Source organism: Nannospalax galili, unplaced genomic scaffold (genome assembly GCF_000622305.1).
Source record: "Nannospalax galili isolate Female #2095 unplaced genomic scaffold, S.galili_v1.0 scaffold54, whole genome shotgun sequence".
NCBI classification, from domain to species: Eukaryota; Metazoa; Chordata; class Mammalia; order Rodentia; family Spalacidae; genus Nannospalax; species Nannospalax galili.
In genome coordinates this window covers 2,556,236-2,582,706 of record NW_008341028.1, presented here as the reverse complement: position 1 = coordinate 2,582,706, position 26,471 = coordinate 2,556,236, and the positions used below count along the sequence as shown (strand labels likewise).

General features: G+C 42.4%; 1 protein-coding gene across 1 annotated transcript in view; it reads left to right on the top strand.

Moving 5' to 3' along the window:
• Positions 1-26,471, top strand: part of Gli3 (GLI family zinc finger 3) — a 281,899-nt gene that overhangs the window by 242,656 nt on the left and 12,772 nt on the right. Inside the window, exons 11-12 of the mRNA XM_029564979.1 lie at positions 23,533-23,682; positions 25,150-25,314. Of these exons, the coding sequence (XP_029420839.1) occupies positions 23,533-23,682; positions 25,150-25,314 (315 nt within the window). The remainder of the gene's footprint in view (positions 1-23,532; positions 23,683-25,149; positions 25,315-26,471) is intronic.

Below are 26,471 nucleotides of genomic sequence, written 5' to 3'. Positions count from 1 at the left end.
GACATTTTTGGCCTTTGGAACAGAGTATGTTGTTAAGAGGCCCAAGAACATTTTGACTTTTAGCCCAGAAACTGGCTACATTTCTTTGGGGTCTTTTTACCCTAACTGCCTAGCCAGTTCCTACTTCCTATTCTTATCACACCATCCTCTGAAGAGGTTACCTAAATTTGGTAATTGGGACGCAGACCACGCTGGCTTCTTCCGTGCTGAACAGGGACGCAGGGTGAGGCAATTGGAGTACCCCTTCAGTGGGTCTATCTAAAAGACTCCCAAATTGCATATCTTATCTCTAAGGGGAAAAGAAAGTCCTTGAATCTTGAATAGGAGCTGTGAAGGAGAAGTAAAGACAAGAGTAATTAGCATTATAAGTTCTAGACAGGGAACTAGAAAAAAAAAATCAGAACAGGGCAATTTTCAAACGTTTATGAGCATCCATTGGAATTTCTTGACAAGGGCTTCCAAAAGCATCCCTCTAGTGGGTTCCTCCTCATTTTTCTTTTGTCTTCCAAGGCTGGACTCTAGAGTGATGGATTCAGGATTTGCTTTCAGGTATTTTGATAGCTGTTGAAGTGGTTAGAATCAGTGTCAGTTTCCTCTCAAAGGCTTCTAGATAGGGGAGAAAACAGATTTATCCATCATTTTGGAACAGACCTTGAATTTTTCATTTCCAGTGTTTCAGTTTGTTTGGTTTTTCTTTTTCAGTATTTCACTGCTTTATTAAATTTTTTCCATATCCTTTGACTTCATCCTGTCATTCAGTTATTAATGTTTTCTTAGTATACAATCAGGAGTTTGTATCTTCTGTGAGTTTTGAATGCATTTATTATCATTTTTTAAAATTCTTTGTCTGGAATTTTGTCTAAGTCACTTTCACTGGGGGCTGTTACTATGGGATTGGTATTTGGGGAGGTTTTCCATGTTACTTGTATTTTTGCATTGGGATTTGCATTTCTTAAGTTAGGTCATTGATTGACCTTAGTTTTTTTGTTTTTTGTTTTTTTTTTTTTTGTCTTTTTGAGACAGGGTCTCCCTGTAGCCCCAGCTGTCCTGGAACTCACTATGTAGACCAGGCTGGCCTTGAACTCACAGAGATCTGCCTGCCTCTGCCTCCCAAGTGCTGGGTTTAAAGGCGTGCACCGCCATGCCCGGCATGACCTTAGTTTTTAAGTTATCTTTTTTCAGTGAAAATGTTTGCAATGTTCAGGAGGGACTTGGCTGTAGTAGGTTAGGTTGAGGTATCATGTTATTTTACTCTGTTAGACTGGTGTTCAGGGTGCCAGTCTGTATCCCTAGCACTCCCCCCAGGGTACAGTACTGTCTGCAGCAGCAGTTGTCATCTAGAGTCAGGGCCACTATAAAATAATCATCAACTAAAAATAATCAGACCTGTAGTATATTACATTGGTAAATTGCCATGTACAGCTGAGGTTTGTTGAAAGCATACTCTGGGAGCAAGGAGTTCTTCCCTTCTCTCAGACTCAAGCGTGCTTATGTGAGTGTCCTCAAAAACCCTGGATCAGGCTGTTCGCTCCGTACCAGGAAGAGGGAAAAGTAAAATAGCCCAAGAGTAAGAGAACTTAATGTCCTTGAGAAGAGCTGGGAAGGAAATCATTTCCCAAGAGGTTACTATGGTTTATCCGATGATGTAAGATGCCTGTAGTGGGAACAAGATGTGGGAAGTTCATCCACAGTGAACTGGCTCTCCTCTGCCCAAGAACCCCATTATGACTGTGATTCCCTGGTTGTGTGTGGTGATGTTTTGCCATCTGTCTGCTTTTGCTATTTGTTCTTTTGCTTTTGCTGGCTACAAGCTTAATAAATTCACTCACAAAATGGAAAGCATGGTTATTGTAGATCATTCATCAGACCACACAAAACACTACCATAAACACCAGTCATTCTAGGAAGTAAAGGGACACTGATAGTAAGCAAAAGGGAAGTAGAGCAAGAGGAGTCATCAGTCTTAGGCTAATAGAAGACCGTAAATAGAAGAGAAACCGTAGAGGCAAAAAGAAAGGGGCAGATGAGGCAGTTTGGTTTGAGGTCAACAGACTAGAGAAATGTAAGCATATATGTGACGGTTAGTTTTGTCAACTTGACAACCTAGAATCACCTGAGAAGAGAGTCACAGCGAAGGATGGTCTAGATAGGTTTGGCCTGTGGACAAATCTGAAGGATTGTCTTGATTGTGCTAATTGATGTGGGAAGACCCATTCCCTAGGTTTGGGTCTTGAATCACAGAAGCATAGAGAAAGCAAGCTGAGCCGTGAGCATGCACACTTTTGTCTCTCTCTGCTCTGACCATGGATGTGATGTGACCAGTGGCTTCAAGTTCTTGCCTTGACTTCACTGAAGTGATGGACTGTAACCTGGAATCATGATTCCCATAAACCCTTTCTCCCCTAAAGTTGCTTTTGTCGGTTTTAATCACACCAGAAATGAAACTAGAACAGTCTCATCTTTCAGGAGGTGAGCCACAGACATCCCGGAAGCCCATCCAGCCTGTTTCTTTGGAAGAGAAAAATGGAATGATAAAAAGGAGAGATACTGAGTATGAACAAAGCAGGGTTCAGCCGGCCTACTAAATTGATGTTGCTTATTAAATAAAGAACAGGGGGGAAGAGAGGAGAGAAAAGCGAACACAGGACATTAGAAGTGACTAACCTGATCGCTAGATTCAGCCTCAAATCCCAGCATCTTTTCTTCTCTACGAAGTCTTTATTTAGGGAAATATTCTGTAATGAGTGGTCCTTTCCTCCGCCTTCCTTTGGATGGCTGGATTACAGATTCTGGTCCGGTCTCGGGGCAATACTTCAAAGATGGTATCCTAGATGCTGGTCACACGTCTCTGTGTTCCTTTAAGGTTCCAGTTTTGAATGCCGGCCGTGCCCCTGTGCAGCTCTTTCCATGTCCCATGTGCTTCTTGGAGTCTGTGTAAAGTTCTGCTGTAGACTTTAGTTCACACCAGGTTTTCATCCTGCTAAATGCAGTGCGATCTGTTTCTGAGCATCATCCCTTCAGTCTAGCCGTATTCTCTTGGCCAGGTTTCAATTCACCATATAGTTCTGACAGTTGCTCTGAGTTTCCTGAGCGTATAGGTCAGAGGTCTGGGGTGCAAGCTACCGATGGAGCAGGGATCTGTATGAAATGGTGCTCTGTGGACTGCCAGTGCTGAGGCACCCCCATCTTGAGGATAGAGGGCTTTTCCCAGCATTTCCTGCTAATGCTGCCCCCACCCTGGGTGCGCTCTTTTTTCCATTTAGATTTCTGTTACTCTTACGCTGCTTTTCAGCTTTCCTGAGTATTCCCTCCAGACTGTGGCAAACCAATGTGTAGGTGTCATCTGCCATCTTGAAAAAACTATTCCAGGAACTGGAGATGGCTCAATGGTTAAGAGCCCTGGATTCAGTTCCCAGCACCCACATGGTGGGTCACAACCATCTATAACTCTAGTTCCAGGAGATCCAAAGTTCTTTTTGGGACACTGTGGGCACCAGGCACCCACATAGTGCACTTCCATACACACAATCCAAAAACTCAAACACCTGAAATAAAAACAAAATAAGTCTTAAAAAAAAAAGAAAAGGCTATATCCCTTTTTTCCTTGATAGTTTTGCTGTCTTTAGTCACACATCTGTTGATAACACCCTCTCGTGAACACCACCCGATCCAAAATGAAGAACATTCTTTTCTACCTCCTCTCTCCTTTCTACAAGAAGGACCACCATCTGAACAGTACCTGTTACAGTTATCTCAGTATAAGTGCGGAAAACTTTGGATTCACCACAAATTTTAAATCTACATGTTCATGATATTCCATAGAGGCTGAAAAGCCATGTGAGAAAAGTATAAAACTAAACAGAATAACAAAGAAGATCTGCATGAAAGAAAAGAGCACTGTTGGCAAAGAGAAACAATGTAATTGAAGACATTAGTCCAGATCCTTTCCTACCTTTCTATAACAAAGAAGTACTTTGACTGTGGTGTTGAGAGCGGATGAATAAAGTGGGAAGTAATGGAGAGGTGAAGATACCCATAGCTGAAGCATTAAATCGACTGTATGAATGTAATCTCTACTGTGCCAATATTGTGTTTGTGCCATCCCAATCCCTGCCAATAAAATTAAGAAGTGTTCTGTTGAAATGCTGTAATTCATTATTTTACTTTCTTCACATTTTGTACTTCACGGTCTGATGAGAGGCGTTGAAGTTCAAAATGAAATTTATTTTTAAGGCACCGAAGAAGGAAAAATTATTTAATGGGTGGCTATGAAATAGGGCCCATTAATGCTTCGTTACCAATTTGTTAAAAGAACTCAAGTCCTGCCATAGCAAGAAGTAGTTGGTTGCAACAAATCTTGAGGAACTTTTGAATGGATTTTACAGATTTTTCTGGACAGGTCAGATAAGAAGCAGTGAAAGAGCTATTTTTCAGAACTACATCTAAAGAAAATACAGTGCTCTCCGGCATGAGCTTGAGATCTGTGCCTGTGGTGTGACTGCCTTAGAAGTGCCATGTATTGATTATTTCAGCCATCTCAGTTTACTTATAAAATTAATGAAGTCAGCACTTGGCTGTTCAAAGTCCCTGATGACCATTTTCATCATTTACCCCTCCCTTCAAGCATTGCCCTAGAATGGCCGGCTGGGGCCGGCTGAATGACCACATAGGAGCTAAAAGGATTCTTAACTCCTGCTCCTCAGAAAACAATTAAATTATATTTAAATTAAAGAAAAAAATTTAAAATGGTCTATACTCAGCAGACATGTTGGAGGTGTTACCTGCCTAGAGCTCAAGCTTCCCATCTGAAGTCCAGGAATAAAAGCATCAATGTTAGAGTTAGGCTGAGGAGATGCTGAGCTTCTGATGGACAGATAGCCCAGTTCCTAGTAAGAGAAATATGAAGCACATCACTAGGTCACATTCTCCTTTCATGTTGTTCCGGGGAACACAACTTCCTGAGCACCTGGGTGTGGAAGTCATGGTAAAGGCCCTGGAGTACCAGGATGAGATTCAGGCCCTGTATTCAGGAAGTCCTGTAGACAAAATCAAAGCCATGCTCTCACAAAACAAATCCGAGCAGAGTACAGAGCAGGAGGCAGCACGGGGGAGGGGCGTGTTAATACTTGGAGAGTCAGAGAAGAATGTCAGGCTGAACACCCCTCATTTGTTCACTCATTCTTCCTGAATTTCTCTTTCATTGTCCCATGATATGGATGTGAGGAGCAGTGGTGGCTCTGAGCCTCTGAGATCTGCATGATCCCCAGCTCCTGCCAGCCCTGTCCATAGTATTCACTGCAACAAACACTGAACACTGTAAAATTCCCAGGTCACAGGCAGATCAAGTCTAAAAATGTCAGCCTGCTAAGTTGGCAAAGTTCCCGTGCAGGGGGTTGTGAATTTCTTTCCATAACTATGTTAAAGAAAGGAAAATACGGCTGAATTACCCAGATGTCAAGTTTCTTTATCACCTTCCAAACTATCAGCCATGGATGCTGTTCTTTTCTAGAGACAGTGTATTAGGACAAGGTTGCATCATTTATGGAAACAGCAAAGAGAAGGATTGGGAATCCTTGGTTAAAAAACACTTTTTATAGCCGGGCATGGTGGCACAAACCTTTAATCCCAGCACTCGGGAGGCAGAGGCAGGCGGATCTCTGTGCGTTCAAGGCCAGCCTGGTCTACATAGTGAGTTCCAGGACAGCTGGGGCTACAGGGAGACCCTGTCTCAAAAAAACAAAAACAAAAAACCACAACTATTTGTTAGATATAAAGGGACATGGTTGAATGCCCACCCTGCTCACAGCTCAGACTGTGGCAGTGTCTCTCACAGCAGCTTTCCCGTAGAAATAAAAATCTCAGTCCCTCGGCCCATTGTTTTACGGCCACATAGACTTTCACAGGAAATCAGGGAAGAACTGGGAAGCACTGCCTTCTGAGAGCTCTGCTTTCCTACCATGCTTGCCACATACAGATGCATCAGATCAAATCAGAACAAGATGTGATCTTACTGAGAAAGAATCCTTGTAATATCATGTTACCTCCCCTTCAGTATTCCCCTAAGCATGCATAAAAGCCAGAAGATGTAAAAGTAGAATACTGAAGGAGAGTCTTTAAGACCCCAAAGCAAGCTATCTTGCCTTCCTTCTATCGTATTATGTATACATCTTACAATTATGTCAGCGATTAAAGCATTGTCATGCTGCATTATAAAGTGTTTTTATGTTTAGGATTAGGTAACTGTCCTCTACTCCCCCTTGGGTTCCTTTTATGTCCTAAAGGCAAATCCTTTCTCTTGGGTCAGGAATGTAATAAGGTAGGTTTTCCTCTCTGGGGTGTTGTGTCTGTCTTGCTGTGTTTAAATTGATGCAGAAAGCTCCTTAGAGCAAAATGCAGTGTTTTCTTTGTATCTGTGCCAACAGTTGACTAACCCATGGGGAATTCTCTATGTTGAGCATTTTAAAGGTACAGTTTGGGTAGGTTTGAGATGCTGATGCTCAGCAAAGTCGTCTGGGGAAGGAGATTGGCCCTGGCCTTAAGCATAGAGGCACTTTTTTTATGTGGTCTTGAAGGGAAAAAAATAACTGGTCTAACTGTTAAGTAATAGGATAATTCAAGGAAGTTACCCAGCTCTTTTTAATAATGATAGTTCGAGGGAGGCCAAAATAAAGAGGAATTACAGTTAATAGACTTATATAATTAAAGATATTTTGCTACCTAAAAAGAATTTTCTAAAAGCATTTTCTGCCCAATAGGTATATGAAACATTGATGTATCCCTCCTCAGAGTTGAATCACAGTCCTGGGATCTAAAAACAGCAAACTTACCACTTGAACAAAAGGAGCATTTTCCTTAAGTTTGATGTCTCCTTCCAGACCACCATTTACCAAAGGTCTAAGCCATTTCCAACCAAGGATGTCTTGTTTGTAGTGTTGATTATTGGCTTTGAATGTAGCCTCAGAATATGTGTGTGTGTTTATCTTGTCTGTCTACGTGAATGCGATATTATCTTTTTTTTTTTAACAGACTGAGTGCTTTTTATTATTATTATTTTATGTGTTTCCTTGTAGCCTCAGCTGGCCTAGATCTCACTTCATAGACTAGGCTGGCCTCAGTCTCACAGTGATCTGCTTGCCTCTGCCTCCTGAGTGCTAGGATTAAAGGTGTGCACCACTACGCCCAGCTTATTTTGGAACATTTTTATTATTATTTCTGTAATGAAATCCCTAGAGCTGGCGTTTTTTTTGTTTTTTTGTTTTTTTTTTTTTAATAAGAACATGGGTTTATTTGGCTAATAGTTTTGGAAGTCGGGTATCCAAACAGCATTCTCCAGCTCTGGAAATGGTTCTCTGGATGCATCACATCATGTATATCTTTGTCCTTGTGATCTCACCCTCTTTTTATAAAGCTGCTAGAATTCAGTCATGGGACGTCCACACAAATGACCTAACAATTGATTTCCCAAGCCCCACCACTCTCAGTGCTATAGCCTGATGAAAGTTTGCGGATGAACCTCAGGACAGGCAAGTTGTAAATCTCAGCAGCTGCGTGGAGGAGAGAGGTTGAGAAGGGGAAGAGCGAAAGCCATGTCATTTGAAAAGCTGACATGGAGGTCAGCCATGTGGTGAATGTGAAGCTGCATGGCAAGAGGGAGCTCTAGAGAAAGTAAGGAAGCCCAAAGAACCAGAGGAAGCATACTTCGACTCTGGCCAGCTTCAAAGAAAAAGGCAGAAGAGAAGAAAAAGGGAAAGTTAAGCCATTCTGAGTCAAGACTCAGAACGGTGGACAAACCCTACAGAATCTCTTAGTGACTTATACTGACGTTGTTAGGGGCCAAGAATTCTGGGAAGGAAAAGTATAGTATCTCATTAAAGGGCTAATTATTTCTCCTACCTCTTTAGCAAGGCTTAAGGTGAACCTACTTGGCGGGAGGGGTTGATTGGCCAGCCCAACTGGATTAACCCTTAAGAAAGGATGCACTGGCATTTTTCCACCAGGAGGTCAACTCTGTTCTTTTGAGTAGAAGGCAACAACTTTCCCTTAATGGGCTTCACTGCTCAACACCGAAGCCATAGCAGATACCTTCCCTTCCCCTCTCTCTTCCTCCCTCCTTTTTTTTCTGCCTTATCTTCTTTTATAGGTGCATAGTGCCCCCTTTTGTCTGTGCAATGTGATTAAAAAGAGCTCAGGGCATTTTCCTCCTTTGGTGACCTCTTGGCTCAAATGAGCAAACTCACTTGATCTTCAGCTTAATCCTTATTTTTTTCCCTTCAGTCCCATCTCTGGGTACATGGAGAGTTGAGTTTTGGGTTTTGTCTATGCCAAGAGCGCATCATACATGAATAAACTCTCTTTGTGGGAGATAAGAGATGTAGTGGAACCATCCAGGGAAAGACATTGGATAAGCAGGTCAGATAGCCGAGTTGGTGAGATCACAGGCACAATGTGTACATCCTACACAACCAGCTCCCTGGAAACAGAGCAACAATGCTTAGAATACCCATGATGCTGGTTGCCATCCTCCCATGACCCTGTACAGTTGATGGACATCATGAGTGGGAAGGGCCTGGGTACAGAGGGCCCACAACCAGGGTACCCATTGCCACACTTTCCCCAGCAAAATACAGCCTTGATGTTTGTGCTGTGGCTGTGCTGCCTGACAAAGGAAGCATTTGATTTTCTACCTAATTTAGAAGAAACATCAAACAATATCCTGTAAGTATCCAAGTAGCAATGTTTGGACCAAATACTGAGTGAGCTGGCTTGTGTCTGGTTTATTGTGTCAGTGCATTCACTGTCTTCTACCCTAGAGAATGTTGAAATTCACAAACATATAACCAGTTGTTGTGGAATTATAACCACGCTATATTAGTATTCTGTTCAGATACAATGTGGAGGCCTTTATGAAATCCATCTATATTTTGAATTCATATGTTGAAGGGTCAAAGAAAAGGCTTGAGTGAAACTCTTAAAATGTTGAATGCTTACGTAGTGTATAGTGGCCAAATATTCCTATGAAAATGTGCTTATAAAAATACGTTTTATAGAATCAGTCTCCAAATTAAAAACATATTTTTATGGATAAAGGGGAATGAAAGCCCTACTTTGGTTGAAGGTAAAGGCAAAATAAAGAAAACACAAAGGCAGAAAGGGCTGAAACTGAGGAAGCGCCCAACCCATCGAGGGCAGGGCCTGGCTAAGGCAGAAGGCCCTGCCAACTCTCTCTCTGAATGTGCTGCGCTCTGCACATGCACACAGCCCTAACTACTTTTTCTTTTAATTGCCAAGTTTCAACCTTGGCAATTTTCAACAGGTTACAGTGTTTCCGTATAAAGTACCCTGCTTCATTATTTTTCCGATGGAAATTTATGTGGTCAACCTTACTCCCCGGTTTCTGTCTCTTCAAACACTTTAGTCCTGGTAGAGGGCAACATTTCCATGACATTAATGAGATTTCCACAAGCAAATTAAAGAGGAATTGCCTTCAGTCCATTGTATTTTAACAGCCTTGCCTGGAGAAGTGCTGGTATAAAGCTTGGAGAAGAGCAACAGCCAGGGAGCAAAATTCCAGAGTAGACTCTTACAAGTAATTTGGTCCTCACCCTCATCTGAAGCTTTATTAAATTATTTCAAGAGAAATTTACAGTAAAATACCAGATTATTTGCCTTCTACTGCCAGCCGGGCATATAGTGTTGACAATAAGACTACCACTTCAAGTCCTTACCCCAGATTATGCAGTGTTGTCATTAATTTTAGCATTCTTTTCATTAGTGACAAATAGAAACTAATGTATCAGCTCCTGGGAATGGAATCGCCGGAAGCTGCTTCCTTCCTGTGGCTTCTGGGTCTCCAAGCACAGATCTAAGCCAGAGGCAGACTGGTGATGCATTGAAGCCTAGGACCATGTTCCTTTCCAGTAGCACATTCTTCCAGAAAATGATTGCTGTGTTTCTACCGTGTGTCTTACATCATTCCAGCTACTTATGTAAATGACCCCAGAGAGATTGAAGATATTCCAATGAAACATGGTCCTCACTTTGGCTACAGACTGTTGAAACATTAGACCCCAAGAAACTAGAATCTCATACGGGCAGAAGAGAAGGTTTAATGTCTGAGGCAGCCAAAGGGAAATTTCTCCCAGAAAAGATCCCCAACTTGTTAGACCACCTTTCAGGAGAGTGGCGCCAAAACACTGATTGGGTGAACGATGGACGGGACCACCCCTGACCACTGCTTAGATGTAACTCTGACTATTTACTTAAACCTAAACCACAAGTCGGGACCCCAGAGATGGACTTGAGCTTCACTGCATCTCTTTGTCTCTCTTGCCAGTATGGCTACATCAAATAAAGCTCCTTTTTCTGATTTTTACTATTAATTTGGATCTTTTTACTGACTTAAGGAGGAGTGCTGGACCTGTTGGGGCACAGAGTGTGACCCTAAGTCTGATAACATTTGGAACATGTCATTAAACAAGACTTTCATGCCTTTATGAAATTCACATTCTCATAAGGGTCCGCAAAAGCAGACCCTTAAATGATTTTTTTTTTAAATCTCTGTAAGTAATCAAATTATAACATGTTAGAAGTTATGAGACTTGGGTAGAAGAGAGGCAGAGGAGGAGACTGAACTGTAAAGGAATGAGTGGGACCAGGATCAAGTGGTGAGCTGCAACAAGGATGGAGCCAAACCTTGACGTGAAATAGGTGAAGTGATCTAGGCTTAGCGATCCCATCCTAGCTGAGACTCCATGTCTCCACTATAGGCCTCTGCTTCGCCAGCCTATGGAGAGGTGTTTTCCTTTACTACATGACTCTACCGTTTCCCATGTTCCCATGACCCTTATTAGAATGTTAATTTCATGCTAGACAAACTACAGCCCCATCCCAAATTCTTAAAATCTTTGCATCCAAGGCTGTCTTATCCACAGATGTGTTCTAAAACACCCTGCCACCATGTTTTAATGCCAAACAGAATCAGTTCTTCCTAAATCTGTTGAATCTCCGGTGTTGGTGTTGTCTCAAGATTCTTCAAGGCTGCAAATTTCATTATCATTTATTACTTCTTTCTCTAAGTCACCATCCACAAATTATTCCAAAATGTCTCTTAATCTAGTCCTTCTCTCCATCTTCATGCCTATTGTCTTGGGTCCAGGCCGTGGATGTCTCATGAGAGATCAGCTCCCTAAGTGGAAGCCATTGCTCAGTTCCTGTGACTCTGGTGGAAGCACCTTTTATAGGTGTTAGTCTCGTAACTACCTTGATTCAAATCTTAGTTACTGTGCCTGGAGAGATGACTTGGCAGCCGACAGTTACAGAGGACCTGAGTTAGTTCCCAGCACCCACATCAGGCAGCTCAAGGCCACTCGTAACTCCATCTCCAGGGGATCTGAATGCTGTCTTCTAGCCTCTGTGAGCTCTCCCACACATGGCAGACTTACACACACATACACATAAATAAAAGTAAATCTTAAAAGAAATTTAGTTACCTGAGATCTGCGTGTCTTGGGATTATCATCCCTTACGGTTTTCCCATCCCACCACTGCAGTGGAGCCCAAACAGGAACACACTTACCACACTCACACACACACCACACTCACACACACATACATGCTTGCACTCTTTCAGGTTATACTTGACATCATTTCCCAGCATACCTTGCTCTTTCTGGACCTTGAGCCTCTGGTTCTCTAATCTTTCCTTTTGTGGCTCGCTTCTCTCTTCCCCCTAGATCCAGTTCAGTTACCTTGATATGCAGCCAGCCTTCCTTCCTTCCTTCCCTCCCTCCCTCCTTCCTCCCTTCCCTCCCTCCTTCCTTCCTTCCTTTCCTTCTTCATTAACATTTTTCTCATCTTACTTTAATGGCCTGTTCCCACTCACCTCATTTCAAGTGTCCTGTTCTCAGACTTGTGATTTGTCCACATTTGTGTTGCCACAACACATAAATAATTAGTGCATATAGACCACTGTCTGAACTTGTGTTCCTCCTTGAACTCTGTGCCTTCTAAGATGGTATAGAGAATTGCTATCTAATTATGGAATAAAGACTGTTATAATATACCTAGATACACCAACAATAGCAGATTGAACACTCATGAAGAACACTGCATGCCAGAGTGGCCGGTGAAAAAGTTGACCATATTTCTGCATGGCAAAAGGCTCGTGTGATGTGGTGTCCAAGATGTCTTTCCCCTCTTGATTTAATGAGATGAACCTGAACAGCACTAGGTACTGGGACTGCTGAGAGGAGAGAGGAGACATGAGAGGAGGAAGAAATGATGTACTCACCCAAGTAGCTCTGTGTTTAGCCACGGAGCACAGGTGCACATAATGCAAAGGCTGGTTGCAGACAGCATTCCTTGAAGGCCTCAGGTGAGATGCAGTGGACTTGTCACACTCCGTCTCATCTCTTCAGTGCTTAGCATATAGCTGCCATCTCCTAAACAGTCTCAGATTAGTAGTATGAGTCAGCCCAGTGAAAAGGTGGGCCGGTTTGCAAATGGATCATTTCTTCCAGTTGTTCATGAGATTTGCCTTTGTTCCTCTCAGCAGCCACTGCCATCCTCCTATGTGTGCTTACAAACGTGCATGCACGCATGCTTGTCTATCTTCTCACCTCTAAGGATTCGCCTAGCATTTCCTCACCTAAGACTCTTTCAGTGATGTGATTGGCAGGACACTTTCAGGAAGAGTTTTGGCCAAGGATGTGGCTTAGACTGTGGCTGGTACCAAAAAACTTTTCTACCTCTTTTCAGAGAATTTCATTTAAAAATTCTCTGCCTGGGGAAATAGCTCAGTACATAGTGTTTGCTGTGCCTGAAAACAGGAGTCCGAATCCCTAACACATGCATAAAAAGCCACAGCTGCATGTGCCTATAATCCCAGCATTTGGGGGGTCAGAGAAGGTGACTCTTGGGAGCTGTAAACTATTAGAAGTAAGTTGTCCAAGTCTACTTGAAATCCAAATACTTTTTTTAATCTTTTTTGAGACAGGGTCTCCCTATAGTCCCAGCTAGCCTGGAACTCACTATGTAGACCAGGCTGGCCTTGAACTCAGAGAGATCCAGGATTAACAAGATTAAAGATGCTGGGATCAAAGGTGTGCACCACCACATCCTGCTTAAAATCCAAATACATTTTATTAGACCCATTTTGTCTTTAACATGTTTTAGTGATCAAACTATGATATCAAAATATATAAACCAGTGTGAAAGTTCAAGGGCTGGTTTTTGTAGTACTCAGAACCAGAATTCAGTATTTGTGGAGGACCCTGGTTCCTAGCAGTTAGCAGCAACTGCTCTTAAATATTGAATCCCATTTTCTCATTTACAATCACACTCTGTGTTGACCCTCTTACAAAGAATAATGCCTGTGTGCTCAACTTCATATGTTCCTGAGGTCATAAAAAAGGGGGGGGGACATATTAAAGATTACCATTAAGTGTGCTTTTAGATACTATAACTTTTAATATCTTGCATTGCAAATAGGAAGTTTGTGTTTGCCTTTGTAATCAAGAAGATAAATATGAGTTCTCTCCATTCTTAGAACTAGGGTGTGTGTGTGTGTGTGTGTGTGACAGAGACAGAGACAAACAGAGAGACAGAGACAGAGTTAAGCACCTTGAAAATCCTAGAAGTGAAATGATTACATATAGTTTTTATAACAAAGTAAGAGTTATTTCAATAAATTGAAGCTATGTAGAAACCAATATACAGAGAAACTCATTCACCATTCCTGGTCCTGGCAGAAAACCATGCAAGGTGGGAGGATTTTAATGCTCTGGGACAGTCGGCTTCTGAAAGCTTTGTCTTGGCCATGCACACAGCTTCTGGGATTGGTAATGCTTCCCAGACACGCAGGAGTCCTTGGTATGAGCCACATGAATGAATGAAGAATTCATTCAGTTTCTGGGAGAGACTGTGTTCTATGACTACTTAGCTGGTCCCCCAGGACGTACCAGACCCTCGCTGAAGAGCTGCTGAAAGACAGGAAGAGGGGCTTGCTCTCCTGCGCCTCCCCTAGGGCTCCAGAACAAGGTGGGAACTGCCTGCTGGGTTTGTTCTCTGCAGAGAGATGATGATCAGTTCCCTAAATTATTTATCATTTCTGTGATGGCACAGTTAACATTACCTCGCTCTTCTAAGTTTAGAATTCCTTTTCATCTTATTTATAGAATGTTGGAGTACTATACAGTCCCTTCAAGCTTAACCCTTTGCATCTTTCCCTTGGTAGTTAAGCCCATATCACTTGCTTGAAAAGAGGTTGTAATTTTTGTCATTTTGTCTGTAGCAAAGTTAAAGCATAAGGTGATAAATAATTAAATGTGCCCAGTACCTTGTAGAAATCAGGTAAAAAGTCTAGGTAACATCTTGATGGAATTTAAATTCTGACCTTTCCAGGAAAGAAATGGAAAATTTATTTCTTAATCACTATTGTTGCTTTGTGATAGGGTCTTGCTATGTAGCCCAAACTGGCCTCAAACTTGGAATCTTCCTGTCTCAGCCTCACAAGTACTGGTATTCTTTGCCATGCCTGGTTAAGAAACAGAAAATGTCTTTAAAAAATAGTCACCTTATTAAACTGTGAGAGAATCCTTTTTTGAGAGGAGTTACATGTATGATTTAGTAAAACAACTAAGAATTCACAGGGGAAAAAAAACGTGTAAGAGAAGCAGAATTTTTACAGTTCCTGCAGGTGTCAGGTCTACTGCACTTTGAAGAAGAAAGATGTTTTATTGATGCCTAGGCTATTTAAGTATCATTAACCAATAATAATTACGGGGTTTTTTGTTTTGTTTTACGGGTGTTTGGGGTTTTGGTTGGTTTTGTTATACTTGGTTTTCTTTCTTTCAGTTGTGGGACCTGATGGTATCAGACTATAATCTCAGCTACTTGGGAGGCCGAGGCAGGAAGATCCCAAGTCCAAGGCCAGCCTAGGCAACTTAGCAAGACTCTACATCAGAGTTTTAAAAAATAGTTTAAAGGGGTAGGGATGCAGCACTTGCCCTGCATGAATGACGCCTTGGGTTCAATCTCCAGCACTAAAAGTAAATATAAAACTCAAGAATTTGGATTTCCTTCCGTTTAAGACATCTTACTGTTAAGTCAGTATACCATTATTCTACAGGAGTCTCGGCCTCCTTGGGGTAAGGGTAGAGGCTCAAACAGATGAATTATATCACAAATCATATATTTGTACCTTCGTGATTATTTCATTATTGAAGGTAACAGGAAACAGGAAGGACTATGAGGATTCTGAACTAAGTGCTTGAATTTAGCATGAGGTTTTAAGATATATTAGTTTTTCAAGTGTTCTTTCGCTTTTTATTACTGTAATTTATTTCAGTGTGCGATGTTTCTGATTTGGCTTTGTTAACAACTCAAGTTCAGATTCTTCCCTCCATTTTCCTACTCATCTTTGCAACTTGAAAGATGAAAGAGAAAAATACAAAGAAAGCATGATTTCTGTGAGGTTGCCAGATTTTCACTTTAAGTCCCTTATGGGATCTACCAGGAAATACTGTGTGGAGAAATGTTTCCCTTTAACTCAGCCTGTGGGGGAATGTGAAGGGCCTTGCAACAAGGTGGAGCCTTATACTTGTGTGGAGTCACTTGTCGGATCCCTCCCTAGTCTCTGCAGGAGTGCTGTCCTGGGGAGGTCAAATGCCAGCTGCTCTTTAATCACCTTTCCTGTTCCCCACAAGCTCCTCAAATTCCATCACCAAGTAGATATTTTTCATTCTGTCTGTGTGTCTGTGTGTGTAAGGGGGTAACATCTTTATTGAGGTACAATTCATAAATTGTATAATTCACCCATTTAAAGTAATGGGTACAGCAATTCAGCATACCATTCCATTGTCCTATCCATGAGTTATCTCTCTGTTTCCCCCATGCATCCCAGCCACAGGCAACCATCCATCTACTTACTTTCTGCATATTTATTTGCCCCCGAGGTTATAGAATTAGGCTTCTTTACTCAGCATATCTCCTGAGTTCATTCATGTTGTAACTTGGGAGTACCTTATTCTTTATCTACTTCTATTTTTACATGTGAATGATTGTGGATTTTTGCTGCTATGGAACATATGTCCAGCTAACCTTGGCATTGCTTTGAAAGGAGTGGGATGAAATTTTAATCCAGTTAACTTCTGTTCTTAACTCAGAGCTTCCCCCCAACCCCACTTTTTTTTGAGTCAGGGTCTCCCTGTTAGCACAGCTGGCCTGGATCCCTATGGGGGACAAGGTTAGCCTTGACCTCACATAGATCTGCCTGCCTCTGCCTCCCAAGTGCTGGGATTAAAGGAATGCACCACCATGCCCTGTAGAGCCCCTTATTAATAGGAAACGTTTGCCTTGTTAAAGAACTTTGCATTTCTTTTTGAATTTTTATTTTTATGTGTATGGGTGTTTTGCTTGTATGTGTGTATGTGTACCATGTGCACACAATGCCTGCAGAGACCAGAAGAGGGTGTCAGGTTCCCTGGAACTGAAGTTATGGGTGAGTGTGGTGCTGGGAAGAGAACCCAGACCCTGTTTAGAGCAGCCAGTATTCTTAACCACTGAGCCAACTCTCCAGCCCTAGAACTTTGCCTTTCTTACCAGTACAAGAAAATAATTGTTTTATATTTGTGCCAGATACCTGTCAAAAGAAATTCTTTTGTGTGTGTCTTTCTAATCTCACCCTAAATTTTAAATGTTCACAAATCAGAAATTATTTTTATTTTTCAAAGTGCTGTTTGTAAGCCCTTGATGTTTCCCTGTATCATCTTATGTCAGAAAGCTAAAGATGAGTCAGTATTTTTATTAAACATCTTAAAAACAGCAGCAGTCAGTTGGTGAAGTCTTTGGGAGGGTCCCTACCACAGCAAACTGCTACAGGTTTTTAAATAATCGGTTTGAAAGATTGACAGGTAGAACCAAAACAATTTAAATTATTTTTTATCTGAAATGAAAGTGCATATTGAGGTATAAGGCCCATTTTAGCCCTGATAGTCTGATTTGTGCTGTTTTTCTATTTCTGCCTCAAGAAGCTTTCAGGAATCCAATCACAATGTGTCCCAAACATAATCCATGCCATGACAGTTGTGAAACTTTTCAGAAACACTGTTTATCAAGCAGTGCTCATCACGAAGAGACAGAAGTCTGTTGCAGATGTGCAGTGTGAGGCGTTTCCAAGGAGTTTTCTTTTAGGTAGAGCATTTCAATCTTCCAGACCAGTTTTAGTATGAATTAAGTTTTAATAGCATCTAAATCACTTTTCCCCTTTCCTTCCCTTTCCCAGATATCTTTGTTCTTCTAAATAAAAAGATAATTGACTTAGAAATTCAGCAAGCAAACTGAAATTGGATTTCTCAAAATTGCATATTGTTTTGTCTAATCATATGCCAGAATAGGAAACTGTCTTGGCACACTTCTTCACCAAGCCATAAGAAGTGTTACAGGGTTAGGCTCTGTTGCGGGCACTCCTTCACCTCCACCCCAGCCCTGTCTATGAGGTAACCTGGTAACAATGGGAAAAGATTCAGAAGTAACACATATTTCCATTCTGAGATGGAGATGTTTCTGTTTCATTCCATCATTTTTCAGATAGCATTGTGGAGCTGGGCATGATGGCTCACATCTGCTCCTGGGAGGCTGAGGCAGGAGGACTGCAATGAGTTCTATACCATACTGGGTTACAGTGTGAGACCTTGTCTCTAAATAAATAAATAATAAATAAATAGTGTTCGTGGTAACTAATGGTGGCATATTAGTGGGTCTAGATCTTGTATACTTAAGCAGTATTTTAAGGATTACATTTTCTGCTTTCACATATACTTCGTGCTGTGAAAAACCTAGCAACACACTTGTGGAAGCCTTTTTAACTGGTGGGGAAATGCTGTAGTTTTGAGAAACAAGAAGAGCAGAAAGTATGTGTAAGAGAGACTGAATGGCTGACAATTGCAATTGTTTTGAAGGTTCAAGCTTTGCTTTTCCTTCCTTCACTGATTTTAGGTGTGCTTAAGGGGAGGGGGTATATTCATGACAGCAGTGGAAGGAATTTGCTTCTTGGTATCACGAGCCTGTGGAGTGGAGAGAACAGGCTTTGGAGGCTGCCAGCATTTGTCTACTGATCTGTGTGAGTCACCTCAGGCAGTTGGATGGGACAAGTGGATGTTCAGTACACCTCTGAACAGTGCTGTAGCCTCTCCTGTCAGGAAGTCACTGAGAGTGGAGGATACCCATCTAGAGAGCTGTGCTTTCTGAGTGGAAATTGAGTGAATCTGGCCAAGTGAGAGAGGGCAGAACAGAACCAGAAGTGTGCTTCCAAGCCCCGTGAGCTGCCTGAATAGCAGCATTATTTAGAGCTCTGAGCAGCACCAAGTGTGATGGACCACATGTGTGCGCTTCATCTGAAGGGTTAGGAAAATGGCCTGCTCTGAACTCAGTGAAATAATGAAGCACAAAGAAAGGACCCTGATTAGCTCAGTGAAGTCCATTGTGGGCGTCCATTCTGCAGCTACTGAAAGAAAAGCTTCACTCTCCCTTCAGCTCTTTCTTCCCCTCTTCAAGCTTCCTTGGTTGGCAATCAGGGCTAAGCTTCCGAAAGAGAACCCCTTGAAATAAAGAGGCTTCCACCTCCTCAAAGGGCAGGACAGCCAGTGATTTCTCCCACTTTTCTCTGGGCTCCCACAGCCCTGGGTGAGTTGGAAAGATGGGAGTAAGGGCCTTGGCTCGTTCTACTACAGGCATGATCACAGTTGGCAAATACCAGCTCTTGGTTTGATCACTACAGGTGTATTAGTTTCTTTCATCAGCCTTTAGTTTCCTGAGGCAGACACTGCTCCAACCGGGAACCCAGTCAGGAAGCCCCAAAGTTGCACTTAGCCTTCATTAGGGTCCCTGCTCTGTTTATTCAAGCAGGGAGAGTTTAGAGCGGCTCGAACATAGCTTGTAATTTGTACCATCTATCTCTTTCTGGCTTTTGGGCCTCTGGCAAATTGCATGTCGTAGTGTTGGATTAGTTTAGAATTTAATCATGCATTATTTTCCCTTCAATTAAATTATTTATATATTTGATTAACGTGGTCATTGTTACGAAGCCAAATTTTCAGTGAAACTACAAATATACTCCTGACCATTAAGTTTCAGGCCGGCTTCACATGGAGTCTCTCTGTTCAATGTCAAGGCTTTTCCTCGTATGTTACTCTTAGTGACTTTGGATTTTGGTGAGAAATGGGTGCACTTTTGACCCAAACCTGGGAAAATTATGTGTATAGTGAAGGGTTTGTGGCCCAACCCTCTCCCTTTCTTAGACTCTGTTTTTCTTCTAGGATCCTTGCTTCTATTCCTTACTAGATTCTTTTCTTTCTTTTGTTCTAAAATCTACCCCCTTCTCATTATACCTCTTCAGCTAAGAGCTAACCTAATGAATGTTAGTGCAAGAAGGAAGCCACTGAGGTCTTGTTTGGGAAGCAAATGGCGTGGACACAGGCCACGTCCATTCCTCTGCTTGTTTTTGTGCAGCCCTTGAACTGAGCCATCAGCTAAGAATCATTTTTATGGTTTTAATAATTGAAAAGAAAATATTAAGAAATGTTTCTTGACCTGTGAGAATTTTCTGCATCCCTAAGTCAACCGCTCACTTACTCAACTTGCATAAGGTCTGCAGCTGTTGACAGAGGTGTTTCAACCACAAAACCTGAATATTTACTGCCTGGTTTTGTGTAGGAAAAGTTTGTTCATCCCCGATCTAGTTTGTTGGTGAGAAAATCGAGACCCAAATTAATAAATGATCCTGTCCAAGGTACACAGCCCACAAAAAATTGGCCTATGATGTCTACTAAGGCCACTAGTGGCTGTCCCCTTCTGAGCCCTGTGGTAAGCTTTAGTTGCAGAGACCAGTACCATTTTTTTTGTTTTGTTTTAAATATTTCTTATTTTTTAATTTGATTTTTATAGTTATATGTATGAGTGTATTGCCTGCCAAGTATATAAGTGCACCCATGTTGTGCAGTGCCTACAGAGATCAGAAGAGGGCATCGGATCCCCTGGAACTGGAGTTTCAGAGGGTTGTCAGCCACCATGTGGGTGCTAAGAATCAAACTCAGGTTCTCTGCAAGAACAGCCAGTGCTCTTAACTGCTGAGCCCTGTTTTATTTTGTCTTTAAGGAAAGTAAATATTTAGAACTTAGGAGCATGTGAATATTATGTATTTCTTAGAACTTTAATTTATCTTGATGCCTAGATCTTAGAAACCTTTTAAGCTTTAAGCACATTTAAAGTATCTTTTTATTTCCTTCTAATAACTGATTACATCTGAGCAGCATTTGTTCTCTGCCTTCCTAGATCATTGATTTTCCTTTACTGAAAATAACTTACAGATGCACCAAATGAACAGAAGAGAAAAGAAAAAAAAGACGTATGGCTTCTAAGTTTAAATTTAAGAGCAGTTTCAATAAATTGCAGAAACATTTATTGAGACTTGGGGCTACTCTTAAAAGGAACAGAAAGGGAAAATCCCATTAAGCTAGCCTTGCTGAATGAAAAGTTGCTTTAACTGTCCAACACAAATTCTTCCTTGCTTCTCCCCACATAGAGACAACACTGGGGTTCTGCCTGCTGATCAGTTTGGCATGCCCCTCTGATTAAATCCCCACACAAGCCATAGAGATGAAGCTTAATGAGGTATAAACATGAAAATATTTGATGTGACTGTTCTGCCTAGTTTGTTGGCAGTTCTTCCTTCCTGCTTGGAAGCAGACCCTTCAGCACCACTACAGGCGTATTCTTCAGCTTCCTGGCCATTTTCAGTAGCTAGTGTCCAGTTTAGACACCCCCAGTCCAAAGCCTTCCCCTCCCAGTACCTGGCAAGGGATGTGGCTCAAAGAAGCCACAAGTCTATTTTCCTTCCTCCTCCTCATGTGAAAGAGCCAGGACCCGGGTTGCCCCAGGAGACTTCCTACTTGTCCCTGTAGAGTCTAGCTCCTCTCGTGTGTCAGAGGAGGGAAGATGAGTTCTTACTTCACTGACTGCTCCTGGAACCTCCCACTATTGCTCCTGCAGCTCCCCATCCCTCCAGGTCATCTTCTTTGGAGACAAAGATGCAGGGGCTGGGTTCTGCTCAGGTGTATCCCCCATGTCCTCATTACAAGAGACCTGACAAGGGGAAAGCTGATGCTTCCTCATCATGCCAGGCAGTAGCAATGGGCCCCTAGCCTGCTCTATCCACCTGGCCAGGTCCTTTTACCGCATGCAGGAATCACCCTAATATTCAAAGGCACCAAGATGTGTCATTCTGTGTCATCTGGCTGCAATAGTCCCCACTTCTCTCCACTCTCAGGCTGACCTGCATATCTAGTAGGGCTTCATGCAGCTTTCAGTCCTCCTTTCGGTGCAACTTCATTTGAGAAGCTGATCCCTGAGTCCTGATGTGCCACAGTAATCTAGGACCCCTGTTATGTGTATTTATGAAACCCTTTATTTCCCTTCACACCATTTATCACAGCTATAATTACACAGTAATCTAAGTCATTATCTGTTTTCCTCCAGCAGACTGTAATTTCCTTAGAGCAAGAATTGTGTCTGTTTTACTCCTGAGCCCCAGGCCCATGCAGGAGGCACTCCATACATCCTCCTGAAGGCTCGAGAACAGAGAATCGGCGCCATCAGTACAGGCCTTACCCCCACCCCCACCCCTGGGAAGAGGGGTCATATCTGCTATCTCGAAAAACTTTTTGAATTCTGAAGAGTATTTTACTTTAAAAGTAATGAAATGCCGTGCATTAAGTTCTTATCGTTTGGCTACCAGGTGAGGCGAAGTTGTGTTAAGATGAGCAAATGAACGCTCTAATGTCTTTCTGGTAACATTTCCTCTGCTGCATGAGTCAGATCAACCAATAACGTCATATACCTGCCAAGGGCCAGGGTGCTGTGACTGAGACTACAAAACCCGTACAAGGACCCAATTCATTTATTCTCAATAACTGGGAACGATAAGCTAAAACAATAGTAATTTTATGGGGTGCTCCTGTGTGGGGTGCTCCTGTGTGCTCATGTATCTTTTTTTTCCTCTCACAGAAACTTGAGTATGTGACTTTCTTACAAAGTTTGTCCTTTAGGTCACATTTCAGATAGTTCAGGGCAATGTGCAGGGACACAAAGATTGACTTGGGGCATACGTTGCGCTTATCCTGTCTGCATGCCTGTTCTGTTTATGGACTGCACTTACCATCGTAATGATTAAGAAATGCTGATCCCTAGACCAGCTGGCTGGTGGTAGTAAGCCCTGTAGAAGAGTGCGTCTGCTGTGCTACTTGCCATTTGCGGTGTCCATGGGACAGGGCTGTGTCCGTGTGTGCTGTGGCTTGCTGCTCACTGTTTTCTGTTCATTGTCCAGCAAGCATTGTGGTTGTTGCCCAAGGAGAGGAGAGTAGCAGCTTCTTTTCTCTGCCCTTGCCCAGCTTTAAGCTCCAGAAATAACACAGAAAACTTATTTTTTCATGCAAATATTTTTTCCTATAGCAGCTGGCCACCTAGTGGCGTAATCAGGAAAAGCCTGTTCTGCTGGCAGAATTGTACTATTAGGCATTATTTTGGAGCTGGAGCATTCACGGGTACATAATCAAATGTTTCACTACTACAACACAGAACTGAGGGGAGCTTTAATTACTGGATGAATTTTAAGTGACATAAATCTGTATATTTGAAAAAGTGCTTCCAGTATAAAGTCAGGCAAATAAAATGTGGCTTAGTCGGGAAAAAACAAAACAAAACAGAAAAACAAACAGGGTACAAATCTCCCAGGTAGTCCAGAACTGGACATTTAAGTAGTATACTAAACTTACTGAAAAGGAACTTGGTTATTTGATATTTGATCATGTAGGGTTTTTGTTGGTTTTTGAAAGAATCTCACTATGATCCACTCTGACTTTGAATTGGCAATTTTCCCACCTCAGCCTCCGAAGAGCTGGCATTGCAGGCATGCACCGCCATGCCTGACAACCTTAATTTTATGAACACTGCATCATTTGGTGGCCCTCACACCTTCTTTTCATTAGCATCTAGCTCTGTGATTCTTATTCAAGAAGAAACTGCACTAAATCTGAACCAAGGTTATATTTTCTTGGGCCTTTTTATGGAATCCTGGGTGCACATATGTTTCCATGCACATGCATGAAGGGACCCCCACACACACACACACACAAGAGAGCTAGAGAACCTGTACATCCAAGTTTAAGAATGGTGGAGAACAGAGAGGATGAGAGCAGCTCACCTTCACACAGGTAGTGCAGAACTCAGACTTGACTGTGCTCTTCAGATTGCAGGCTCCAGGCCTCCTCCCAGTAGTGTCGTTTACACGGGCTACACACTTGGCAAGGGCAAATGTGTCTTAGGTATAGATGAAAAGAATCTTAAAAATCCTGTGATGCAGTGAAGTTATTCATGTGATCTACAGGACTTAAAATTGGAGCGTGTTTCTCATTTCCTTTTGTTGCTTTGAGGAATGCCTAATACATTCTCATTTTATTTCTCTCTTTTCCTCAACCCCAGCATATCAATAATGACCATATTCACGGAGAGAAGAAGGAGTTTGTGTGCCGTTGGCTTGATTGCTCAAGAGAGCAAAAACCCTTCAAAGCCCAGTACATGCTAGTAGTGCATATGAGAAGACACACGGGCGAGAAGCCCCATAAATGCACTGTGAGTACACACCTGGGTGAGCTCAGTGTCCCCTCACCATGGCCAATGTGCTGCTTCCCTGTGGGTCTCTCCTCATTTTATGTTGTGTATGCCAAGGACTCCAGCTCAGGAGAGGGTAGTTGGGTGGTGGTGAGAAGAGAGATGGAGCATTATCTGGGGAAAGTGCCTTGGTTTTTGACCTTTAGAAAGGCCTCCTCTGCAGAGTCCCAAGCGGGCAGAAGGTGACTGGGCATGAACGCTTGGCCACTGTGTCTGCCCTTAGTCCCACTACTCAACACACCACAAATCTCAGACAACAAAGGGAGGTACCAGTTTCCCCACTTAAAGAGTTGAGGTTGACTTTTTAAATTTTTATTTTATTTGTTGTTAGTGTGTGTGTATGTACCTGATGGGGAAGATCGGAGGACAATTTTGTGGAGTTACTTTCCTCCTTGCACCTTTATAGGGGTTCCAGGGCTCAAACTCTGTTGGTTAGACTTTCACAGCATATACTTTCCCCACTGAGCCATCCTGCCAGCTCTAAGTTTAGCATCCGTAATTAAAAATAAAATTAAAAATTCTGAGTTGAGGATGTAACTCATAGGAAGGGCACTTAACTACCATACATAAGGCCCTAGGTTTGAGCCCCAGCAACTCACAAAAAAGCTCTGAAATCTGGACATCTGAGTGCTGACAAAAGCCGTGGGGGTCTGACCTTTGTGATCAGTTGGAGTCACAATGCAGGTGCAATGAAAACTAGAAAACGACTGTCAAGCTATGAGTATACAGTGTATATGACACGGAGAAGAGCTTCTTGTTTAGTCCAGGATTCTATCTCCCTTATTTGTTATGATGTATATGTAAATATTCTTAAATCCAAGAAAATCATACCACTCCTGATTCCAGGCCCTTTGGGTGAGGCATCCTCAGCTGTCCCTGGCTGTACTTTCCTCACTCTGTGCTCAGTCTCCAAGACAGAGTAGAGTGTTTATCTTGGGAGCAGACTGGGGCTGCCTGCCTGGGCTGGGGCTACCATGAAACTGCACTCTCTCCCAAGAGGCACCCAAGAACTGCCCTCGTACTTTACATCTTAAAGACCCTTTACAAACATGATCAAATTCCATGGCTTTGTATGGACACAAAGCCATATTAATGAACTTTGTGCTGAATCTGAAATCAGTGGGAATTGGAAGGGATCAATGAGCAGATAATGAAATTCATTGTCCACATTGAGCTGTCTATTAAAAAAAATAAGAGGGGGGGGAACCCTTCAGGACTTTTACAGGCACTAACAAAGCTTTATCTTCAACTGCCCCCAAGCCACATCTGAATCCCTGTAAATGCAGAGTTTAGTGGAGTTTTTGTTCCAGGGTTTTGCAAAGCTGCTGACCCTTGAAAGGTCAAGTTTTTATCCACTTGGAGAGAGGGTAGAGTTTAAGCTGCAGCTGCTATTGTGTGGAGTGGTCCAGATTTACCTGTTGTCCTCAGTTTGAAGGTTGCACAAAAGCCTACTCGAGACTAGAAAACCTGAAAACGCACTTGAGGTCTCACACTGGGGAGAAGCCATACGTCTGTGAGCATGAGGGCTGCAACAAGGCTTTCTCCAATGCCTCAGACCGCGCCAAGCACCAGAACAGAACGCATTCCAATGAGGTAAGCCTGGATCCCAAGCCCCAGGGCAGAAACAAAGAGGCCTCCTGGGGAATGAGCATGGTAAAGTAGGCAGGGTCTCTTTCCTTTTCCCTGGACTGTTGCCAGTGTGAGCAGGGTCTGGCCCTGCAGGTGAAGGTTTGGGACCAGGTTGGGCCCTGTTTGGAGAGTAATACAGATGAAGAGGAAGTTCTCTAAAATCCCTGTTGAACTTTGTCTCATGTTGTTCAGAACTGCCATCTACTGGCCAGACAGTAGCAGCATTTAACTTGGAATTTGGTCCACTTGCTCTCCAGATCAACATGAATCCATGCAGAGGAGAACCCTGTATGAACACAGAAGCAGCACATGGGCATGCAGCACCACACTGCTAAAAGCAGCTGCTTTTATTTGCTTTCCTGGAGAAAGTGGTGCCGTCAAATCCATTAATTCTGAAATTACTTTTATGGAGCAAACAGGTTAAAGGCAATTTCCATACGTTCTGGTTTCCCAAGGTTCTTGGAAGATAGTGTTAGAAACCCATTCAATATTTAAGTCAGTTATTCAGGATAATAATATAATGATCAGAGCTTCATCATAGCATATGATTCATGCTGAGTTGCAGTTGTTTGGATGACTATCCTCCAAATTACTTGTAAGTTTAAGAATGAAAATGATTCTGTAATAAAATTGCTAAGTTTTGAGACACATCTGCCTGCAGATCTCTAGCTTCTCCTTGGAAGTCCAGCCCAAGATTTCTAGATTTCTAGAAGTTGGCACCTCTATAAATCTAAGAAAAGCTCAAAGATTCACAAGACTCCCTTCATTTGAGATGGAAATGAGATAGTTAACAGTGCGTAGTTCAGCTGTGCAAGGTGTGAAATAGGTTAGAGAAGGAGAAAGACTTCAGGGTTGCTATTATGACCTCCACAGATACTGGTTAGCCTCACTTATAATCTTGTAGCTAGAGAGCTGAAGAGAGAACATCTGGTCTAAACCAAATGGAGCTTTTTGTTCAGGGTCCATCTCTCTGGCTCTAAGGCAGAAGAGATGTCTTCACCAAGCTTTGTTTTGACCTAAATAATATAGCAAAACTTCCCATAACACAATCATCCACACTGTTCAAAAAGTATATTCAGACCTGATCACACTTGAAAGTCACGCTTGCAGGTCCACAGACA